Here is a 24,645-nt window from a genome sequence, read left to right as displayed (position 1 = left end):
ACCCACCCCCAGCACAGGTCCATAGCACTGAAGCAGCCCTGCTGATAAGGTTTCACTCTCTCTGGGACGAAGAGGAGGGCAGGCAGTACAATACAAGCTCTGGGACACAAATCTACCTGGGAATCTATATTCCTCGTCCTGTGACCCACACCTGTTCTGGGACCTTCTGGGACCTGTGTCTTCCTGTGGATACCTGGGTCTTAGGTAAGGACGCTGGAGGAGTGAAACGCATTGATAAAACTCAGAGAACTGTCTCTGACACGTGCCTTGAGTGTTTGTGGATTATCTGGGGCTGATGGTCAGTGAGTTGTCAAATAATTGTGGGTCCTCTTTGAGTATGAGGAAACGGTTACAGTTCAACTGACTGCTGTGGTCAGCAGATTGTGGCTGCGGGGGAAGTCCATATCTGTGGCCTGTGGAGGCTCCTGTAACTGGATCAATTAATTAATGAGTGAATCAGAAGCAGCTTCATATCATACAGGTCTAATTGATTGTTTTGTTAATAATCAGTGTTTGCTCACGAAATCTTCAACTCATGCATAGTTTGACATCACAAATATCAAGTTTCATTAGCAAAGTTAATTAAAAATAATTAACATATCAATTAAACCAGTTCTGAATCGTGAGAGCCAGGTGGTGGATGAGTCCCTCCTCTTCCTCCAGCAGCTCTTACCTAACACTGTGGTAGGTGAGGAATGTGGCCTTCTGCGGTGGAGTTTTTAGTCCGTGGGGTATGGATGTATGTGTGCGTTTGGGAATGTGCTTACTGATGCCCTTCCTCCCCAGCTGTCCCCGTGAGATTTATCTGGATCTAAAACAGGCTGGCTGTGGGGGACAGCAGCACCTCTTCACTCACAGAGGCAGTAACAGGACCCAGGCCCCAGAGAAGTTAGCCTTCAAATCTTTCTGCCAGAAAGGGGGTTCTGATACATATTTAATGGTTGATTTCAACCCAAAGCATGATCTTTTCCAAAAAAACTTTTCCAAGTACTTTTGTTGTCTAAACCTACCTGAAGAGAAAACATAAAATAATAATAATAATAATAATAATAATAATAATAATAATAATAATAATAATAATAATAATAATAATAAAAACTGAAGATAATAAGTCAACTACAATATAAAATAATAGGTCAACAATAAGCTTCACACAGAAACCAGTCCCAGTCTCCTGGGTGAAAATCCTGTAATCCTTTCATCCACCACAACCTGATGTGGACTTTATTAGTTGCTCTTTATTAGAGGACAACCAATACTGGATTTTGGACCCAAGAGCGATACCAATATTAAGTAAAGAGTAAGGTGTTAAGGAGTAAAAAAAAAAAGAAAAGAAAAGAATAAACCCTGCTGCCTGCAAAAAAAAGAAACAGAATTTAAAAAAATTTTTTTTTTTATTTTTATAAATTTTGAACTGAAAGATTTCTGACAGAAAATTTTCTGGCAGAAAGATATCTGAAAAAAAAAAACAGCTGCTGGACAGAATGATTTCTGACAGAAAGGCCTTTCAGGCAGAATGATTTCCCATAAAAAAAGAAAAAAAAAATTCAGACAGAAAGATTTCTGACAGAAAGTCTTTCAGACAGAAAGATTTCCTACAGAAAAAAAATCTGACAGTAAGATGTCTGGCAATTAGGTTTCTCACAGAAAGATTTCTGACAGAAAGGGCTTTTGGACAGAAAGATTCCACACAGCAAAAAATCTGACAGCAAGATTTCTACTAGGAAGGGCTTTCTGACAGAAAGTCCTGAAGCCTAACTTCTTTCTCTGCCCTTCATGCTGTCCCTTTAGTCATCGTCAGCACAGTCTCCATGTTGCATTTCAACACCTGTAATCTCCAGTTTTTAATCCACAGGCTCACATTAATCACAGTAGAGAATCTATTTGAGTGCAAATTTGTGTGTGTGTGTGTGTGTGTGTGTGTGTGTGTGTGTGTGTGTGTGTGTGTGTGTGTGTGTTGGTGCACTCGTATGTATGTCGTGTGCTGGTGACAGTCTGGTATAGAACATGTGTTCATAAAAATAGCTTGCACAGAACTGAATCCCAGGCTAGGAAATGAGCTTCAATTACAGCGGATGAAAAGCAATTACATTAACTGTCTCCCTGTAGACGGGCCCTGCAGCTTTTTCTCTTGTACTGGGACTCACCTCCAGCCTTACATAATTGCTTTCGACCTGTGCAATAGACAGCGACATGCTGCCGGCCCCCATCTGAGTGGTTAGTCAAGAGAGATGGGAGCTGCCGCTGGGAATTAGTGTCCTCAAGGGTACGCGGGGGGACTATACATGATGTTTAAAGTGTGCTTAACTTAATTATGGAACCCAGCGAGGTTCTGCTGGAACTTGCTAGAATTTAAAACGTGATGTGCAGCTTCATGATGCACAAATGGATGTTGCAAATAATTTAGACTTTCTACTGAAATATTTATGGAAATGTTTAACACTTTTGTTGTATCATATTTCACCACCCTGTCAGTGTCTTGTTGCTATATTTGTCATGCTCCCTGCCGGGCCCCTGAGAGACACATGGTGGTGTATTTACTGCTGATTAGTCTACCAAAAAGTTTCAAAAAGCCCCAGAGGAAAGCTGGCTTCTTCAGTCTTGGGCCCAACCCTTTTAATGGTCTCACTCTGGATTTCAGGACAGCATAAAGCAAGAAATCCACTGCTGATGTCTGCTAATTTTTTTTTTTTGGCCACTCAGGGGCAGTGCAACAAGCTGTATAAGAACAAACCCTCTAAATTGAACAACAAAATCTGTCATTTGTAACTGCCCTCTATCTAATAGAAACTTTTTCTGATCTGGCACGAAGATGTCATTTGTCTGAGCCTTCAAAAACCACTGCAAATTACTGTTTTATGACATGACAGTGTGATGGTCAAGGTTTGGTTAGGTTAGGCACAAGAACAACTTGGTTAGGATTAGGCAAAAGTTATTTGCATTGCATGACTACTTTGTTGATGTGAGGAGCCTCAAAAATCAACACAACATGAAAGTTCCTTGCAGCCAGAAGGCGATTTATTAGTTTGACTCATAAACAGCTCTATCAATTCAGTATAGTTTGGAGAATACTGTTGTAGATGCAAGATGAGACTAACAGAAGAGTGTGACTGAGAGAAAAAGTCACAATTTCAAATCTGCAACTTCAGCACCACAGACAGCGCCACAGATAAATCAGTACGTTACTGATATTTCAGAGCCACAGTCGGGGCCATAGGTTTGCCCTCAAACTGCTGCTTGTAGCCATTTTAAGGTTAGGAATTGACCCTGGTCATCATGAAAAAACAAAAAAAAACCAATGTCCTTTGCTTTTCCTTTCATCCTGTCAATTCCAAAATCATCTGAAGATAAACATAATATGCTGTTTTTTGGGGCTCCTGCTGAAATGACTGATGCTGTGGTTCTTCTTGTGATGACAGTTTCCTGCAAACACAACATATAATATCATCACCTCATAAAGCTGTTTTCAGAATGTGTCGACAAATGGTTGTCTTTTACACCTCCAGCCGGCAGATATGAAGCAACGTTCATCTGGAGTCACGTTACTGGTCACCTGACAGCTGCAAATCCAATAATCACTCTACTTTTAGCTCTGGTTTTGGTCTCCACCAGCTCCTAAGGGAGATATCTGGCTCTGTAGCTTCTAGGGTTGAATTTGTAAGTCCTTTCCTGAATCAATCACTGGTAAGATTAACAATTAATTAACTGATTAATGAATTAATAACTGTTATTAAAAAAAACACAGCAACATATTGCATATTCTCTGACAACATTACATAATATAATATAAATATAAAGATATAAAGGCCTAAGACACATATACTTTAATACTGGATAACCTGTGGAGCCAACCACCAATATAACCACTACGTCCCCCACCGCAGTACTAACTTAATCAGAGCTTTTTTTTGACAAAAGCAGCAGCCTGCTACAGCTGGATGGTTAATCAGAGCAGTGAGACTAAATTAAACACTAACACTGTAGCTGTGAAACCAAAAACAGTGAGCTGAAAGATGCTGAAATGCTCTGTAAAACAGAGGGGGAGCTTAAGGTGATAATTCTCAGGTCTTTTCACAACAAGTGAAACCTTTTACATTATATAATAAAATTGACTGAAACAAATCAAAACTTTACTTGAAACTTATTTCTGTTCTATTTCTACTCTATTTCTGAGTGTGAAAGCTAATTTTTGATCTTGGAAGTTGATTTTTTTTATCCCTAGAAAACTCCATAAAGACCCTGAGACCCTGAATATTTCTCTGTTTGGACTGTGTATGTGTATTTTTCTTTCTGTGTAAAGTAGCTGCTGTTCTTTGTCTGAAAACCAGCAAAAGAGTTGACGATGATTTCATTTATTGTTTTGTTCTTTAGCCATGCCTCTCCCAACTGCTGCCCCCTCTAACAAGAGGAAGGCCAACAAGATCATCACTGACCTGTCCAACATCTCCCAGAATGGTAACACACACACACACACACACACACACACACACACACACACACACACACACACACACATGTGTGATCGCATATTCACACACGACATCTAAACAAGAAACATTTTGCCGGTTATTTCCACCCACATTCTTTAAAGACCTTCCTCTATCTCCCGTGTGATCTGATTATCCAGACCGGTAAATGTCAAATCCATTTGTAAGTTTTGCTCTGTGGTGTTTGATATCTGCTATCTGCAAAGTCTGTGAGGGTGTAAATTGAACTGTGTGGGTGTATATCGTTGTATGTGGTCTTATGATACTACAATTAAATAAGAACACACACGCACACACACGCACACACACACACACACACACACATACACATGCAGACACTTCTTCCGAGTAGTAACACAATATCTAACATGCATGTGGCATCTCCTGCAGGGCTGTGGGTCATTATCAGGTACTAGAGAAGCCACAAATCTGTCACCATTTGAGGCAACACATAATACCAGACAGTGATTCAGTTCCTGCTATATTTGATGTGGAATCAGTGCAACTTGCAAAATGCGGGAATAAGTTCACACCTTGGCATTAAATCAACACAAGCAAAATGTATTTATATAGTTTGTTATCTGAGTAACATCTTGACATCTATGGCGTTAAGTAATGATTAGTGTGATGTATTTATGTCACACTTATTTTCTGGGATAATACCCAGGCTCTTTGCTTTCTGCAGCTACGTTGGCAAAACTGTTCATGCTAAGAACCTAGTCTGTCTTTATTTATTTATCTATTTATTTTGCTCTTCTTGGAGTTTTTATTTAAGCACCAGCAAAAGTTAAAAAAAAAAAAAAAACTTCCAAAAATACCCAAAATGTTGACAAAAATCCAAGAAACTTTGGAGGAATTTAGGAGGTTGAAACAACAATATGATATCAATATTTTAGTCACACTAGAGGCATATGGGCTACTACTACTTTGCATCTATGACTAAATACTTGCAAAACTAATTACCTTCCCTTTATTACAGCCTCAGCTGTTCTTTGTGTTTAGGGCCACCATTATAAAAGAAACGTCTGTAAAACTGTTGACAGGACACGTCAAACTGCAAACAAGGTCAGTTATGGATCTTGGCTATCATGAATTTTTTAAGCTATGGAGCAGCAGGAAAAACGCTACTGTGCAGTGTGCTGCATACCCAGAAAGTAAACCTGGAAACTAGAAAACTTTTTGTGCCAGTTGAGCAACTCTCATTGTACTGAATGGGCACCATCTTTGTCTCCAGTATCCTGTGTATAATACATCCCTGGTGCTAATTAGCAAATGTTAGCATGCTCACATGGTAAACTAAGTTGGCGAACATCAGCATGTTAGCATTGTCATTGTGAGCATGTTAGCATTTAGCTCAAATGCACTGATGTGCCTAAAGCTGTATTTCCACTACATTGCGCAACTCGACTTAATTTGGCTCTACTCTCGTTTGGTACCTCTACTTTGGGGGCTTTGGTCTTGAGAAGCTGCAGCCTTTATTCACTGACAAAGTGTAGCCAACACTGTTCATTTACTGCTAGCTTCACAACTTCACTGCTCACGTTTTCCTCTTTCCCTTCCTTTGCAAGCCGCCATTTTTGAGTGAATAAAAAAAAAGAGATCAAGATGTACTGGGTTGCGTGCCCTAATCAGAGATCTGCAGTGTTTCCATGTCGCCTTTCAGTATCGTAGCTTGCTTGGAACCTCAACCGAGGTGATACCAAAAAAAGTACAAGGTACTATTAGAAAGGGAAACATCAAGCAGAGTAGAGCCGTACCATGGTGTGAAAGGCAGCGTAAGTAGAGCCACACAGAGCTGGCAGCTTTGCTGTTGACTCTTATTTTTGTTGTAAGTTGTCTTTTAAACGCTCGTTTATTGGTTGCATAATGTATCAGTTTTATAAACCAACCACAATGTATTATCTGCCCATCCTGAGCATGCAACCTGTAATCTGAGCATGCTCTGAGTGTCTCTACTTCTATCTGTCATCTGTTGATGTCTTTTCCCCGTTTCTGTCCTTTCCTGTTTTACCACTCCTTCTGCTGTCACATCTGCAGCCACATCTGTATCTTTCCACCAGTTTGTTTTTCGGTCAGTCAGTCATTCAGGAGCTTATCCTGCTTATCCCCTATTTTGCTCCAGTTAATGCCCACTCATCTATCCATCATCCCTGCTGTGTGTCCCATGCCTCTGTCCCTCTCTGTGTTGTCTGTCTGTCCACCCCCTGCCTCTGTCACTCTGTCCAATTTCTTCCCAGTCAGCAGCCAACTCCGGTTTCACATTCTTCTGAATTAACGCTCTAATCAATATCCCCATGGGAGAGTTCGCTCTGCTCAGCAGCCTCAATTATTCTCTCTCTCTCACACACACACACTCAACACACACCCACTTGCACAAGTCTGATTTACGAGGTACTGCTAACAGCTCTCTGCAGCATTGCAATGCCAACTCCCTGCTTTATAGATGTGTTCGTGCGAGTGTGTGTGTGTGTGTGTTGGTTTATGGCTGGACTCCAGGTGTTATGAGTGATATCAGAGTGTATGTGGTGGATGAGGAGAGTGTTTTATGAGGAGCTCTGTGCAGCAGTAAAATCCATCAGATCTCTCCATCACCGTGAGAGGAGAAGGGAGCGTGTTATAAGGATTTCCCTCCATAAACAGTCCTACCAGAAAACCTGCCGTGGCATTCCCCAGTGGCCTTTCCTTCCATATTGCTTTGGCCTAGTAACCCCTACAACTCCCCTGGTTTCACATACACACATCCTTCAAGACCGTACAACAGGTTTCGACTGTAATTCATCACAACAAGGACAGTATGGAAGCCAGACGATAAAAATATGCCCTTTACAGTCATATACATCCCTTATTTAATATCAGACATGTAGTGGACGGTAGCCCACCTTTTTAATTTGCCAAATGGATTTTGCAGATAAGAGAGAGCACATTTCAGAGAGTGTATACCACCTCAGCCAAGGTTTTAATAACAAAAAACACTTAAAAAATGTTATGGGATACATGAGCCAGATTTCTTTCATTCAAATAAGTGCAGTAGTTCATGAAAAAATGTTTTAAAAAATGTCTTTTAATGTTAACATATGCATATTCTTTAAAAGAATAGTTTGATGCCTATTTTGTTTCGTACAGTGAGGTAGCAGAGACACTTATTTTCACTCTAATAGTCGTCTGTTAAGTATAAAGTTACAGCCAGAGGACAGTTAGCTTAGCTTAGCATAGTTTGGAGGTTTTAACCTTTGGACAGAGCCAGGAAAGCTGCTTTATGTTAAGCTAAGCTAAGCTAAGAAATGACAGGAATCAATCTTCTCATTTAACTCAAATCAAAGAAACCTTTACACTAAAAAGACATCACTCATTCTTTGGCCCATGTCTGAGGTGAGCATGACATTAAAACTGCGGTCAGTATGTAACATAGAATATATTTTTAACCATTTTCAAAAGTTGGTTTTCTTTTTAATAGGCAAATCAGGCACATATCATATCTAAGTACAGGAAACAGGAAAGGAGAAAGTTGACTGAGGTACCAGGCTTGCTTAACTGTCACTGGAGCACAGAGCAAAAAGACGGGACTTAGGAGGGGAAATACTTTTCTACTTTTCCTCTGCATACACCCACCTTCAATTCCATATTTAGTCCCATCATTTTGTCCTCCTCCCCTTCCTGTCAGATGATGAGTCAGACCCCGAGGCCACCGAGCTCGACCTGGGCACCAAGATCAAGACGCCCAAGGACGTGATGCTGGAGGAGCTCTCCCTGCTCAATAACAAGGGCTCCAAAATGTTCAAGAAGAGGCAGCAGAGAGTTGAGAAGTTCATTGTAACCAACGAGAACGCGGTAAGAATCAAGAAGAGAACCTTTGGGTATGTTTTGTGCATTTATATAAGTATATCTTCCTCTTGTGTCTTGTAGCAGAACCTCCAGAACCTGCTGATGTCCCCTCCACCTATTCCACCAAAGCCTGAGATGCCAAAGGAAGAAGGTAGGTTATATTTTGTGTCCGTTTTTTAGTGTTGAGGATACTTTCTTTCTGTTAAGATTTTGCGTTTAATCTCCCTGGTCTTGCCCCCTTTATCTCCCCTGTTTCTCAGTGGTGGAGAAGCCAGTGGATGAGGAGGAGGAGGAGAAGGAGAGGAAGGAGCACTATGTACGCACCTACGTATCGCCATGGGAACGGGCCATGAAGGGCAACGAGGAGCTGACGGCCACCATGAGGGCCTGCATGCCGGGACCCATCCAGATTCACCCGGAGTTGCCTCTGTACAAGAGCTTCAACAGGTACACACTGAATTAGTCTGTCAATAGTTTTTTTTTTTCAGTAACCCACATTACTATGACAACCGTCCCGGCTGTGTTTCTCACTCTGCGCTGATACAGATTTCACATGCTGTACCGCATCACTGATATTTAGAAATGCACTGGTATACCTCAGAGTGTCAAAGAAATGATGATAAGATGCTCTTTGTAGTCACTGTGTGTCTCTTTGTAGTTGTTTTGTATCTGTTGTTGTTTTGTGTCTCTTTGACGTCCTTTGACAGATCTTTATAGTCATTTTGTGTTTCTTTGCGGTCAGTTTGTGTCTCTGTGATAATTTTTCATCTCTGTAGCTGTTTCGTATCTCTTTGTGGTCATTTTGTGTCCCCTGTGATAATGTTTCATCTCTTCGTAGTTGTTTCTTTGTGGTCATTTTGCATATTTTTGTAGTCATTTTGCAGCTTTGTCATCTTGTGTTTGTTGCTGGTTGTCATTTTCTGTCCCTGTGTGTGTTTTTTTTAACCTTCTTTTTATGCATTTCACTCTCTTTGTGGTCTTTTTCCATATACCTTTGTGGCTGATGTCTGTGATCATTTTGTATCTTTGCATCTATTATCGATTGTCTTAGATCTCTGTAGTTTTTGTCTCTTTCTCTTGGTTAATTTGTGTGGTAATTTGTGGTTGGGGCAGTTTTGTATACTTGTTTGATTGTTTTTCCAACAGAAATGTTAACAGTTGCTTCTTACAGAGCTGGTACGCCCGTTCAGCAATTCATCCATGCAACCAACAAACAGTGTTTAACAAGGGAAATTATTGCGAGACATATTTGAGCAAACAAGTATGTTAGTCTTTATCTTGTGGAAAGTTATTGCGCTGCATTGCACAACACCAGACACATTTATTCTGGTGTTACCTTGTCTCTCCTCAGCTTCCTGTTTCTCCCTCTCTTCTCCCCAGGACGGCGCTGCCATATGGCGGCTTCGACAAGATGCCCAAGATGCTCACCTTCGAACTCCCAGAGCTCAACGCTGCCGAGGAGCCGGAGCCTCTGCCCAGCCTGCAGGCCGACATCCGCTCACGCCCCTCATTCAACCGCACGCCCATCGGCTGGGTCTGCAGTGAAGAGAACTCACACATCCACATGGACCTGGACAACATCCCCTTCGACGGAGAGACAGATGACCTGTGAACACGCATGCACACACAAGCAAATCTACAGGACATGTAGCCTGAAACACACACTGGAACTCATAAACACACACTGACACCCTCACAAGTGTATACACGAGAGGTTTAGACACAGTTCATAATTCACTCCGTGTACACTGACAACATAAACACTGTTAGAACTGCTGAGGCTCCCGTGAACACATGGTGAAACTTTAATTACATGGAAAAGAAGAAAAAGGATTTTAAAATGAGTATCTCCCCTGGTCTCTTGTGTGCCTTCTTATCTTATTATTGATGGAGTCTTACTATAATTTTGCAATACTGTGAGCTAATGCGAGACCTGTGTGAATAGATGTAGAAAAGCACTCTGCACTCTTAAAACAATGTATTTATGCAATAAAGTTCCCCTTTACAGAACGACTGTCTGCTTATCATGTTGACACTACATGTTCTAGTCCTGGAGAACTATTAAATAAACTTCAACTCAAGGTGCACTTTTTAGCTCGTATTAGGATGTGGCCCATCCTTGGTACATCGTCCATATATGACCACAGTTCCACACTTAAACGACATGATTACACATAAGCCATCTCTGTGACAACAAACTTCATTTAATGCTTTAAAAAAAAAACAATGATTATTTTGTTGTTTACTATTTTCCATGGTCAACAATGAACTAAGAAGCTACTTAGGGCTCACTAACAAACAAAGTACAACTCTTACAGGCCTTTTAAATGGGTTTTTAAAGATTTCATTTGGGGTTGGTTTGACATATTTATACATTTCAAGATTAATATAAAATATTTATAGCTTTATCATGTATTGGTTGTTGAGTGGCTTAAGATACAAACCATATAATCTTAATATTTCCAGTGTATTTCCAGTAAGGGCTCTATTGCATGTTATCACCTCATATTCTTTCCTGTCCCTTTATACTATGGTGCTAACTAAGAAAAGCAAAGATGCAATAATTAATGTTTAAACTGATAACTTGCAGCCTATGCAGGCACTCAATAATTTATCAATCTTGATGGAATAGTTTGATTTTTTTTTCAAATATTCTTCTTTCTAGATGAGAGGATTGATACCGCTCACATGTCTGTACTGTAATGTGAAGCTACAGCCTGCAGCTGATTAGCTTAGCTTAGCATAAAGACTGGAAACAGGGGGAAACAGCTAGCTGAGGAAACAAAATAAAAAAATTTTAACATTTATATTTGCATACATTTTAAAAACCTGTACTTTTTCACTTTTACTTGAGACAAGTGTCTGAACTTCTACTTGGCTACATACAGAATGTGTGTAACCTCCTAAACTGTTGTGTTACTTTTCAGTACTTTTAATTTGTAATGGCACTTTCTCTCAGGTATAGTGGCATTAAAAATCACTGCCAGACTAAACAATGTCCTGATGACCTTTCTCACCTGCTCTCTATGAATAGCAGTGTGTTCAGGCTGTGACTGTAAACTGGTGCTGGCGGGTCTCCAATGACAGCAATTAGACAGATGTCCTCTACATGCTGCTGACAGCAGGTTACATCTGACTGTGTGGAGGTGTGTGAGAGAGAGAGAGAGAGGCAGAGAGCATGAGACAAAACAGGTATTTTTTCAACCATATCATAACAACAGAGGGAAAACATTTTAAGGAACATTCAAAATTAAGAAATTTAAAATAAAAACATTAATTAACAGGATTGACGTTAAGTAAAAGCAAAATAATACATAGGAAAATGAAAAAAGAAAGAAAATAAAAGAATAAATACATGAATAAAGAGGGGGAGATAATTAAATGAGAAAGATTAGTTGATAATTTCATATGTTTCAGTTATTGTTTGTGGCTTTCCTATTTTTCAGCTTTATTAGTGAATTTGTAATATAGGTTAATATCAGTTAGAAGTAGGGTAAAGTTTATTTTTTATTGCTCCATTTCATTTTATGTATGTAACATTTGCCAAGAGATATAAACAAATAAATTAAAATGGTCACTACCATAAAGCATGACCATTAAACCTGTTAATCTATATAGAAAGTGTTTAGATTGTTTCTTTGTTTAAACCCCACAAAAAATCTGTACTGCAGAGATTGAGGGAGATATTTCCACAGTGGGGGGCTTGTGGCTCTGTTGGAGGTGCGTTTCTCAACCGATTGTGCTGCTGTCAGACTTTGAGGTGACCCGCCTTCAGACACAGTCTCCATTTCCTTTCAAGTCTCCTGTTTGTCTGACTCTTGAGCTGAAATAATTAAAAAGAACCCAATGCTCCACAGCAGCGTCAGTGATAGCCAACAAATCTGTGTGTAGCTGCTCAGTTAACAACGATACCATGGCACAAAATCGCCATTTTGTGGGTGTGTCTGCATCTAATCAGAGCCAATGTGCATGCACAGTTTGACTCTCACAAACACATTCAGTAACATCTGTTCTTAGGCAAATTATATCACTGGTGAAGCTGATGTAGAAAACATTCCCCAGTCCAGTCTAAAACACACCACTCATTTCCCATCATGTCTAGTTCTGGGCTGAATAGTTTGTAAAGTTGGCGATTTTATGTTACAAAATGTAAATGTTACTTTCTGTTAATGCTTGTGGTTTCATCAGATCATACTGCTTTATGTTGGCTGTAATTTTTGTGCTGGTTTATAGTTTTAACCAGTAGTGAGGTTGTTCAAGCCAAATTTTGCAGATTTTTTTTCTTGAGGATCATTGTTTGGGCTCTTGGACAGTGACAGGCAAAGGTATGACAGGAAAAGGGGCAGAGAGAGGCGATGATACGCAGGAAATGGACCGCAGGTGGGAGTTGAACTGGTCCTGCAGAGGAACAACAGCTCCCAGCACATGGGGGTGCGCGCTCCACCAGTTTCCACCATTTTGCGTATTTTCTATCAGTCTATTTAAAGGAGAAGTGTGTGATTTCCAGTGGCATCTAATGTTCAAACCTTAGATTGCAACTAAGAGGATTTACCCCGACACCGCCCCTCTCTCAGTAAGGTGGCCGTCAGCGGACAAAATGGCGAGCGAAAGCTATCTCACAACAAACTACAATTATGTGTGTAGGATGAATTACCTGTCCAGCAGAAAACAGGCAACCTCGGCGTCACTGTGAAAACGTTTGTCCTCCATCAGCGATTTCCATCGTGTAAACGCTATGCCGATGTTGATTCGTGTTTTTGCCGTTTCCTGTCATGCTTGCGTTTACTTTCTTCGCATCTCCGCTTCTTGGATGACAGGGATTCACTGTCCGCTGCTTTTTGTTCTGGTACAGTGTATGTATGATCCTCCATTTGTCAAAACTGTGCCAGTCAAGGTTCACAACGCTAAATGGTCTGCCAGCAATCACCCGCGTCTATCCTCCCCGTCTACTTCCGTGTTTACGTTGCGGCATCTACGTAAGGTCGCCATGGGCTTCCCAAGACTCACTGTTAGTGCAGTTTGTCCACTCTGCGCTGCCGTAGACGGCGCAGGATGATGATCTCCGTAAGTCGACCCGACAGTATATAACTATAAATGGCTATTTCTAAAGTAACGGGAACAGATTATGAGTTTACGTTGATTGATAATAATAAATAACATACTTATATATAATATATCTCATTTATGTACATAAATTCCTGTAATTATTACACACTGGTCCTTTAACTTTATGCATGTGGAATTTGACAGAAAATATAAACAGTTGGATTAAAAAGATAACATCTTGGCCATTTGACCTCTTTTTTTTTTAAATAGAAAGTTTAGCCTATTGATCATTTTGGAAATGAGAAACACTTTCTTTGATTAAACCAGAAACCAGAATGTGCTTTATAGGATATATTACACATTCTAATATTTTAAATGACACCTTCTCTATGCTCCTTTTTTCCTGCTCCATTCTTTTTCTTTTTTAAAATATAATTTATTAAATGTTACAAATATAACACAAAAGAGACAAACTCAGTGGAACAGCATTAAAAATAATACGGTCATCAATCTTAGTTGCCAATGTCAATAATAATACATCATTAAATAAATTATAATCAGTGTTGGGCAGTAGCGGCGTTACTAGTGTAACTACATTTCTCAGTAACGTGGTCGTAACGTTGCTGTTTTCAGTAGTGAAGCTACTTTAGTGATCAAATAGAAGCTACATTTCCCCACGCATTTCTAAAACTTAAACGCGTCTCTTCCATGTGACGTCATGCACCTGCCCTCTTGCTGATGGTCGCCGAAGACGGTGTAGGAAAAAATGCCGAGACGTGTAAGTGTCATGAATCTTACCTTAACAAGTTCATGTTACTTATCGAGTCCTCACAGAACAGTTACACTTTCCGGTGTTTACTTTGCAGCCCCAAAAGGAAGTCAACATCCAAGACGTCCAACACATTTAAGGACACACATTCAGGTATTTCCCGAAGTTAACACAACAATCGCTAGCTAAGCTAATCATCACAACTCAGTCAGCAAACACCAACAGCTAACATGGCGCTAGCTAGCAACATGTCGTTTGGCAGCAAAGGAATAAAACTGTGTGTGTGTGTGTGTGTGTGTGTGTGTGTGTGTGTGTGTGTGTGAGAGAGTGTGTGTGTGTGAAGGGAATTTAGGCAGGAAGAGGTAGGAAAAATGAAAAGACAGGAGAAAAAGTATAAGCTGAAAGTATAACTTTGGGTTATATTACTAATAAATATAACTTGTGCAAGATTTTATTTTATTATTATTTTTTTTTTGTTTTTTACAAACTTTTCTACCAAACCAAATTGTTGTGATCAATTTAAATAAATAATTTGATATTTGTGTAGATGGCTCCTAGTACAAATGGGGGCTAATAAATATACTACTAAACACAGACAGACAGATACAGATACTTTATTTTTACTTTAAAAAATAGCTTTGATGTAGTTAAGCTACTTTTGTCATTTTATTGTAGCCTAGCTTGCTACATTTCTCTGGTGGGTAGCTCCAGTGTAGTGAAGCTTCATTTAATGTAGAATAACTTGTAGCTTAGCTGACTACATTTTCCAAGTAGCTTGCCCAACACTGATTATAATACAATTATAATTTTAAAATACAACACAAATACATATGTTGTTAGCAGGTGCCAAGGTGTCAGTGTCTTTTGTCTCATGTCCAGTTCAGTTACTATCTGGTCATCACTTGTGATATTGACTGGAGGACTGGGCACACCTTATCTTCCATATTTTTGTCAAAACCGTACATATTTATGTCCAGTAAGGTTTGTAATGCTTCATGGGCTTTTTTTTATTTTTTATTTTTTAAGACACCATAGATCACTGCATTATAGTTCACATTAATATTAAACTCAGAGTCCACCTCTTCCCCCTCACCGATGGCATTTTCATGTCACTTTAAATAGAAGACCAGAGCTTTTGTCCTCGGGTATGTGACTCTCTGCATGGACAGGGACAGAACAGGTAAGGCCACACGGTCACCCGCGGGATGACATCACCGCCATCCTCGCGCTCTTTCCGCCTCGCGCCCAGAAGGCGGCGGCATCGGGCCGAGCCACGGTAAAACCGCTACGTCACACACTCCGTGCACGAGCCTGAGGATGGCACGGCGGTATCGCGAGAGCGGCGTGCCGCGACCGCAGCGCTGGATGGCGCTGGTGGGGGCTGGATGCGCCCACGGCTCGCCCTCTCTCCCGTTAAATCACACGGTAGGACACGCGAGCGGACGGAGACTGGCGGCGACAGCACCCGGGGTGAGTAAAAAAACCCTGCACACTCTCAGGTCTGCATGGGCTCCATCACTGCTACACGGGCACGCATGTGACCGGGCGCAGTAGACCATCATTACTGTAGGTGTGTGTGTGTGTTTAGGGGTGGGGGGGCAGTCAGCGTGTCGGCCAGATGTGATCCTCAACAGATGTGTTCTCGTGACAGTCTCGGAGGATCTCCATCATTGTCATCATCACTCTCATCAGCAGCAGCAGCGTGTGTTCCTCCCTCTGTTGCTTCGTCTCCGGTCAGTTCCACTGTTTTATCAGCTTCTCTTTAACGGACAGCAGCATCCCTCACCCTCAAGTTCATCCCGGTTGCATCACAGCGACACCGGGCTCGGTTTCCACAGTTACAGGTGTTATTATTCAGCCAGGTGCACATAGCGCTACTGCGCCCCGTCCCGTCCTGTCCTGCGTGTCTCCGGTGGACTGTACACACTGTGTGGACTTGTTGATGGATGGCCGAGAGACCCGCAGCCTTTTTACCGAGGCGGATTCACGCTCCGCTGTCATCGCTCCCGGGGGCCGCTATTGATTTAACGTTGCGGTTTCGATCCGCGTGATTGATGACTTTGGCCCCTCACCGGGCCCCGCATCACCGCCAGCCTACAGTGCCGTCACGTTAGCGATGGTGACACAGCCCTCTGCTGCCTCACGGCGCGCTCACACGTGAATACTTACCAAAAAAAAAAAAAAAAAAAAAAAAGACACAGGGAAGATATGGTACTGGCCATCCCCACGTTTTCCTCATTAGGCAGGAGCACACACTTTTGTTTTGGATACTTGTGAGGACATTTCATTGACTTATAGTGATTCCAGAGGGCTCATCCTGACCTGAACCATTACTGTACCTCAGCCTGAGTGTGACCTTAACTCAAAACCATGTCTGAAAGGTCCACTGTTAGTGTATAATCACCTGTAAATAAGAATCGTTGTGTTTGATCCCTTTAAATTAGAGGGCGAAACTTTGTCTCAAAAGGAAATTTTATGAACTCATCATGGACAACTGCAAGGATGACTTTCTGGTTAATCACATTCTGACAAGGGATGTCAGTGATTAACTATTAATCAGTTAATCGCTGTCAAGAATATAGCCAATTAAAAATATTTTAATCAACATTTAATCATTAGTCTGCCTTGTTTTCTCTGGCAGAGGCATTTGTTGAGCAAGGAAACTTTGATTTAAAATGAGAAAAGAACAAGAAAAAAACAAAAACGAGACGTGTGTTTTATATCTAATTAGTTATTAATGATTAATCAATTCATTGATTGTTAGCATTCTCAACTATTGGTGAAGGAAAATGCACAAATTCTGAGAAAAAATTTTCCATGCACAAACCCAAATGTTTGAAGGTGAAACCCAGGTTTAGTGTTTTTCATAATGATTTTCTTTCTCATATCAAAGCCATCAAAGTCATGAAAAAAAATGCAGTTGAACTGTAGGAATGTCATAGAGTGTGATTTACTAAATAACCCCTAGCCCTTCCAGTTTTATTTATATATTTAGTTTAACTTATTTTTCATAATTTAATAGTATTTCAGTTTCAGGACTGTTTTGTTTTTGATTTGTCTTGACTTTGTATGCATATGTTCATTTTGTGCAATACGATGATTTTGGTCCCATCATACACTAGTGATAGATACAGCCTTTTGCATTTTTTTTGCAAGTTTCACAGCCACCGTAGGTTTTCCTATACACATGGAAAGGGAGAGTGAGACGAGGTGTTTGGATTCGGCAAGCTCACCTTTGGATGCCTCTAAATCCAACAGACTGGTCCTGTAATCCTAAAAAAAACTTGCAGAAACTAGCATTATATCTGCAGATGGGAAACAGATATGTGGCTGGTTGAACAGGTCTGTGTCTCCACAACATGAGTAATACAAAGCATACACACAGACACACACACACACAAACACACACAGACACACACACACACACACACACACACACACACACACACACACGTGGACTCACAGCAGCACCTTCACCCTGCTGAAATGTCGCCTTGACATTTAAGCTGGACTCATCATCAATTTTTGTTTTTGGGGATGAATCACTCAGTGAACAGGCAGGGAGGTTTTGCTTTGTTTTTTTCTGTATAGTTTCCATACAATTAATGTAAGCACAGGTGTGTGTGTTAAAGGGATAGTTCGGATATTTGAAGTGGGGTTGTATTTGTACTTAATTTAATATTACAAAACCTTATGTACATATACACTGCTGTTTCCATATTTTATGACCAGGCTGTCACTGTAGCTGTGGTACAGTACTCTTGTCTCACAGCCTTTTTTGCAGAGTGAGTAGTCGTAGGGAGGTCCCCAAAAGTAAACTTACTTAACCTTTATCTACAAACTAGTTTGTTCTCAGCCCCAGCTGAGTTGGCCGCACTGCCAGAGGAGACTTCCCTCTTCCCTCTAACAGCGAGTTTACTAAGCTGTTTCAATTGTTGCATGTTGCTATGGGGGACAATCAGACAACTTGACACTTGACAAAGAACATCCTCAGAGCTCAGGATGGAGACGCTCAGGATTTTGGACTTTAGGTCTTTGATCTATTTTTAGCTTGTTTTTTTTTTTTTAAATAATTTCTCTGGCTATGTGATTGTTTGGATTCTATATGATACAGACAAGTTTATTCTTGTATTTTAGAGTTATCTGTTGAAAATGTCCAGGATCCAAACACACGGTCTCTCCCCCAGTTATCCTGCGTGCACAGGCGAACATGAATATCTTTGAGAAATAATCAATCTCAAGGTCATTGGCTTATTGCATATATCTGCAGACAAACTGAGTGAATTAAATTCACTTAAATTCTACTTAAATTGACTTAATTGGTTCAAATCCGCTGAGCATTTCTTTCTAGACGTGGTCATGTGTGTGTGTGTGTGTTTCCCAGGACAGTTTGAGGTGTTCCTGCATGCTGGGTCCACATGAATGGGATTATAAGATAGTTGAAGTATAGCGAAGAGCAGATTATCTTATATTATCTTCTCCGTCTTCATCCTCTGCAATGAAGAAAGAAGAGAGGGAAAGAAAGTCACGCTCATATGTCTCCTTTGACCTTTATCATCTGCTCGAGTGCTCTTTCTCTCTTTTTCCCGTAACCACTCGTAGTTGACATGTGGTTGTTTATTCAAAGTAATGTCGCACTTATTCCTCTCCTCTCCTCTTTTTTCTTCACTTTGTTTTCCTCTCCTTTCCCTCCCATGTTCTTCTCTTTTCTCTTATTTTTCCTCTCTTCTTCTCTTCTCTAACCTTTTCTTCTCTCCCCTCTCCTCTTTTCCCCTTCTTCTTCACTCCTTTCCTTTTTCCTCTCTATATTTTATTTCCTCACCTCTTTTATCTGTTTCTTTCCTTTCTCCTGCTCTGCTCTTTTCCTCTCTGCTTCTCTCTCCTCTTTTCCCTTTCTTTTCCTTTCTTCTTTTCTCATCTCATTTCCTTCTGTCTCCTCTCCTTCCCACTCCTTTTATCCTCTTTTCATTTTCTCATTCACTTTCCTTTCCTCTCCTTCCCTTCATTTTCTTTTCTTTTCCCTTCCTTTCCCCGTGTATCTTTTCCTTTCCTTACCTTTCCTCTTCCTCTTCCTCTGTTCTTTTCCCCTCCTTTTTCCTCCCCCCACTGTTCTCACCTCCTCCTTCTTATCTTCAAACACCCTGTCTCTCCTCTCCTCTCCTCTCCTCTCCTCTCCTCTCCTCTCCTCTCCTCTCCTCTCCTCTCCTCTCCTTCTCCATACTCTGACCCAAACTGTAAAAACCTCATGATTCCCAGCATGCATCGTAAATAAGGATGGTTATGTAATAGCCTAAATATTAAGCAAATATTCACCCCTCTTTATATTTTCTACTAATAGGATTGGGTGCGCACATGTGCCACGGCGATAATGGGTTGCATCTAGGTTATAGCGTGCACGTGTGTGTGTGTGTGTGCATGTGTGTGTGTGTGCATGCATGCATGTTTGTGTGTGTGTTTTCTCTTGTATACTTTAATGTTACAGAGTCTGAGCAGGGAAATGACCTTGAATCTTGCAGAAAAAAAAGTGTGGGTAATATGCTCACACATGCAGCTGCACGTGTGCCTACTGTATGTTCACACACACACTCGAAACACACACACATGTATAACTTCTCTTTAGATTCAAAGTGGGAGCGAGGAGGAGAAAGAGAAGCACAGAGGGGAGGATGAACTCTGGGCTCTCCCTATTGTCAACTAAGGCTATTTGAAGTTACACATAACCCAGTTACAGGGAAACCACTGTATGTGTGTGTGTGTGAGTGAGCACATGCATGTGAAGCAAGTGAAGTTTTTCGGAAACGGAAAGGAAATCGACAGAGATGAATGGGGGAAGAAGTGGAGAGAGTGAATGAGAATGGAAAATAGAGGTCAGTGGAAGAAAATGAGAGACAGAGAGCAGGAATTAAGTGAATGGGAGGGAGAGAGTTAAGGAAAGTGCAGCCAAAAGAAAAGAGAGAGCTCAGTTTGTGAAAGAAAAGATCAAGACTTTTTTTTCTCTCTCTCTCTTGGACAGCAGGGATATGTATAAATATACTTCTCGCCTTTATGTTTGCTTGAGTGGGAGGGAGACAGTGTGAGAGACGGGCCATTGTCCTCAGGGACAGTATCAGCTCTTTGTTCGGCTTGCATGACACCGGTGTCACTGTCACCAGGCCACACTAACCCGCAGCAGCACAGAGAGACAGAGAGAGACAGGACAGTCGAATCACAAAACATTAACAGCATTTCATTTCCATCCAACTGTGACGGCAGTTTTTGAACTTTCCCCTCATCTGAAGAGAATAAATAGGATCAAAAAATGGAGAACAAAAGAGCAAGTTAGACTAATGAGAACACAATGATGATACAATGATGCACAATACACTTTTTCCACATCCAATCTGATTCCGATACCTGAAGTTGAAACAAAGAAATATGTGACCTTTCTGGGATGTCATACTTCAGATTTTAGCCTAAAGTATATGGACACCATGCTTTTCTGCGGTTTTTGGTGTGAGGCTGTTTTTCCTGCTTTGGGATTTGAGATAGAAAAGTTCATTTTTGACCTTGGAGACAACAGTTGGCAAAACAGGCATCCTGAAGTTTTCGACTACAACACCATGACACCTCCATCTGTTGAGGAAGATTGTGTGACGTGATCAACAGCTACTGAATTAGGTTTGGCGATATGTTGAAATATTCCAACTGCTACCGCCAGCCCAGCAACAGGTGATGATGATATATTCGCACAGGTGTGTGTTTGACCACCTCAGATCAGAGATTGTGTGTGAGTGGCAAGTTTTCCATGTTAAGCAAGCTATGTGTATTCCAAAAAATAAACTGACAAAATGAAAAACAAAATTAAACTAACCAAAATCATCTTGGTCAGTCTTTCCACTGTCAGTGTGGTTGAAATAAATCCTTGATTCAGCGAGTTAGATGTGAAAATATTTTGGCTCTGCAGGCTGTTTACCTCTTACTTGTTCTCTGGCTCAGTAGGTGTGTACTGTCCCTGAGCTGTGGCTCTCACTCGTTCGTCAGAGACAGAACATTAAATTAGCAAAATAAAATGACAAAACCCCACAAAAAAACAACCAGCTAAACGCTGATGGCTGTCCAATCAGCTAAGCCTACACTGAATGGACTTTGCAAGCATAAAATGATATTTTAGACAATAGTTTGCTTTCAACTTAGTAGCAGGAGAATGACGAAGAGTCTTCCCTGTTTCAGCATGACTGTGGCCTTGTGCACAAAGTCATTCCATAGAGAAATTGTTTTCCCACTTTGGCGTGGAAGAACTTGAGTGGCGTGCGCAGAGCACTGACCTCAACCCCGTCCAACACCTCTGGGATGAACTGGAACGTCGACTGCGAGCCAGACCTTATCGCCCAGCGTCAGTGCCAGAGCTCTCTAATGCTCTTGAGGCTGAATGGGAACAAACTCTTGCAGCCAGCTTCCAAAATCATGAAGGTCTGAATGCCTGTTTAATGGTCTGGTGTTTGGGTGTCCACATACTTCTGGCCATATTTAGACCAGTGCTTCTTACTTAACCTTGGGCTTCTGGCACTCTCAAGGGGTTTGCAAGATAAACAAGTAAAAAACAACATAGGAAATTAGATCTTACCTTCTAATCATCCTTTGTCTGTTGCAAATGCTGAGTAGAAAAGCTGCTCATAAATCATGGACATGTGCATCATTGCTGTGGTTTTGAAGGGTCAAAACATGTAGACAAGATACTTGGAAATGTTGTTATTTCCCTTCAGGTTTTTCAGTATGATAATCTGCATACTCCGATGGAAACCCAGCTGTTCCACTATAGACCACAGCGAAACAGCCTCATGCTAAAACCAATCCCAAGGAGAGATCAAATGACTCAAATTTACATAAGCATTTATCACCAAAACACCCTCCTCGTGCTGTTTCCAAAGCTGTGTGTGCTTTGAATGGAAAGAAATGATAACGGGAGAACAGGAAAGAGAGTAAACATGAAAAATAAGTCATGGAAAATGGAAAGAATGCCTGATCCGCGTGTCACATGTGGTGCCACTGCTCTCCAATGTTGATTCGATGTGGCGGCACAATGACGGACGGATGTTTTCTCTGAATGTTTATATTAATCGCCGAGATGTGGATCAGAGAGGAAGCGTCACAGTGCACCGGGGATCAAACAGGCACAGAGCCATCCCTCAGATTCTGTCCTCGGGTAAACTCCTGCAAACTTTCTGCATGTGGCCCGATGAGCTCAGAGAACAGGAGAGGTAGAAGGAAGAGAGAAGACAGTAGTAGTGGTAGCAGCAGTGGTGACAGTACAGTGGAAGCATGAAAACAGCTGCCTGTCCTCAATGCTCCCAACGGTGCCCTCGCTGGCGCTTATCGCTCCACAAGTAATCATCTGCTGTCACACTGACACACACATTCATTTAGACACAAACTGAAAAAGACCATTTATAACGTACAGACCGATCCCTTTGAAGTTTGACTTAACATTAAATCCACTTCACACCTAACGCTAGCTCTGAAGCCAAATATGTTTCCCTAAACTCTTAAACTGTCTTGCCCACAGGATAGTCATTACAAATTCATGCTGTGCAGCCAAAACTGGCTCAAAATCACAGATCTTTAGTTTAAATTCAAGTGAGGATCCAAATATGTCAGGCTAAATTTAGGGGAATGGGTTAAAATGATGCACAAGACATCTAAACATCTTCCATTTACAGGAGGATGTCTTCCGTTTAATTGGATAATGCAGCTATAAAACATGAGACAGCAGTTGATGAACAAAATCTGCGTGTGATACTGTCAGACAGCGGAATAAGATTATTTTTTAATGTGGATTATTGCTGGATGTTAAAGCGTTAAATAGTTGAAGAGTCAGACAAAACATTTTTCACACCATTTGGTATCACATATGCTTTCAGTTTCTGCTTGTTCAAGTGATTTGTTGAAGCACACACTTACTGTGAGTACAAAACAACCTAATACACTAAAATTAACACTCCCGTATAATACACTACCTTTTTAAAAGTTGCTTCTTTTAAGGATAAGGTTGACTATATTGTTTATTGTCAACAAATCACATGAAAAACAGACTGTCTGTCAATACATCCCCTCCCAGTTTGTGCCTGTCTCACTGGTTCAGAGTGACACAGGGACTGATTTATGATTTTGCACGTTGGTGTCCAAATGAAGTGAATACTGTGAAAGTGATGATTGACTCAGATCACTTTTATTGTGTCTGCTTTAGTAGTAGGGCTGGGTGTCAGTGCTGATTGAAATTAGCCCGTACCAAGTAGTATTGAAACTTCTCCAGTCAAATGATACCTGTATTCAATCATTTTCTTACCCAGATGTAGAAAAAAATAGTTTTTTAAGTGGCTTTGCAAAAAAAAAAGTGCGGAGTGCTTTACAGTAAAAACAAATGTCAAACAGAACAAATCATAAAAAAATTAAAACAAGTAAATTTGATATAAACAAGATAAATTAGCATCAGTTAAGGAAAGCCATTTGATAAAAGTGAGTCTTAGGAAGAGATTTAAATGAAAATACTGACTTTGGCTGCCTGAGGTCTGAACAGCAAATGCCCGGTCACCTTTGGTGACTAGTCGAGACTTCGGGACCATCAGTTGGGCCCTGCTGGAAGATCTCAGGCACCGATCAGGCTCATTTGGAGTTTGCAAATAAAGGCAAGAGCCTGACCATTCATGACTTTAAAAACAAGCAGTAAAATCTTAAAATAAATTCTAAAACTCACAGGTAACCAGTGAAGGGCAGGGTGTAATGTGGTCGCATCTCTTACTGCATGTTAAAAGCCTGGCAGCAGCATTTTATACCAACTGTATCTGGATGTTTTGCTTGCTGATACCAGAATTAAATGCATTGCAATAGTCCAGTCTGGAGGAGATAAAAGCCTGGATAACCTTTTCTAAGTCTGCAGGGGAAAGGAATGACCTGATCTTGGTGCGAAGCAGGATTGTAGTACTTTGGTCTCCTGAGCATCAAAAGACAGTTCTGAGTCAAAAGTGACCCCTTGGTTGTGGATTTATATTTGGACATCGTTAGATAAGGCATCCAGAGGAAGAAGATTGTTTACACTGCTAGTGCTGGAGCCAGAGAGGGTAATAATAATGATGTCTGATTTGGAGTCAGTCAGCTGCAGGAAATTGTTTGACATCCAGTTTTTAATTTCTCCCAGTCAGAACATAATATACAAGTACATCAGTGGTACCAGGCCTCAACGGGACATACAGTTGGGTGTCGTCTGTGTAACAGTGGAAGTAGACACCATATCTACGTAGGATTTGACCCAGGGGTAGCATGTAGACCGTGAATAAAAAGGGACTCAAAACAGACCCCTGGGGCATCCCACAGTGAAGAGGAACACAGGAGGAGGAGGAGGAATCTCCAAGTGACAGATGTGAGATAAACCAATCAGAGGCACATCACTGATGCAAACTAACAGCTGATTCAGATATTGCGGTCCGCTGTGTCAAAAGGCTGAGCTGAGGTCAAGGAGAATGACAGTGGACGACAGACCAGAGTCAG

The 24,645-nt window shown here is 41.0% G+C and overlaps 2 protein-coding genes across 4 annotated transcripts in view; both read left to right on the top strand.

Annotated features, from left to right (window-relative positions):
* Nucleotides 1-28: 28 nt before the first annotated feature.
* myoz1b (myozenin 1b) lies at nt 29-10,319 on the top strand. 2 transcript variants are annotated; one of them, XM_084741315.1, is made up of 6 exons: nt 29-204; nt 4,372-4,455; nt 8,149-8,315; nt 8,394-8,460; nt 8,570-8,756; nt 9,690-10,319. In XM_084741315.1, the coding sequence occupies exons 2-6, from the start codon at nt 4,374-4,376 to the stop codon at nt 9,919-9,921; spliced, it is 735 nt and encodes a 244-aa protein (XP_084597441.1). In that variant the 5' UTR covers nt 29-204; nt 4,372-4,373; the 3' UTR covers nt 9,922-10,319. The 2 variants fall into 2 exon arrangements, with proteins under 2 accessions (XP_084597441.1, XP_084597440.1); XM_084741314.1 differs by having other exon boundaries at nt 31-204; nt 8,391-8,460.
* Nucleotides 10,320-15,153: 4,834 nt separating this feature from the next.
* usp54b (ubiquitin specific peptidase 54b) overlaps nt 15,154-24,645 on the top strand; it is an 87,295-nt gene continuing 77,803 nt past the window's right edge. For both annotated transcript variants that reach the window (XR_014772175.1, XM_084740976.1), the window contains exon 1: nt 15,154-15,594. The gene's annotated coding sequence lies outside the window, so the exon portion shown is untranslated. The remainder of the gene's footprint in view (nt 15,595-24,645) is intronic.

The sequence above is a fragment of the Lutjanus erythropterus genome, chromosome 17, assembly GCF_056507025.1.
Source record: "Lutjanus erythropterus isolate fLutEry1 chromosome 17, fLutEry1.hap2, whole genome shotgun sequence".
NCBI classification, from domain to species: Eukaryota; Metazoa; Chordata; class Actinopteri; order Lutjaniformes; family Lutjanidae; genus Lutjanus; species Lutjanus erythropterus.
The sequence above is the reverse complement of the archived record's forward strand: the minus strand, read 5'-3'. Positions and strand labels throughout refer to the sequence as shown.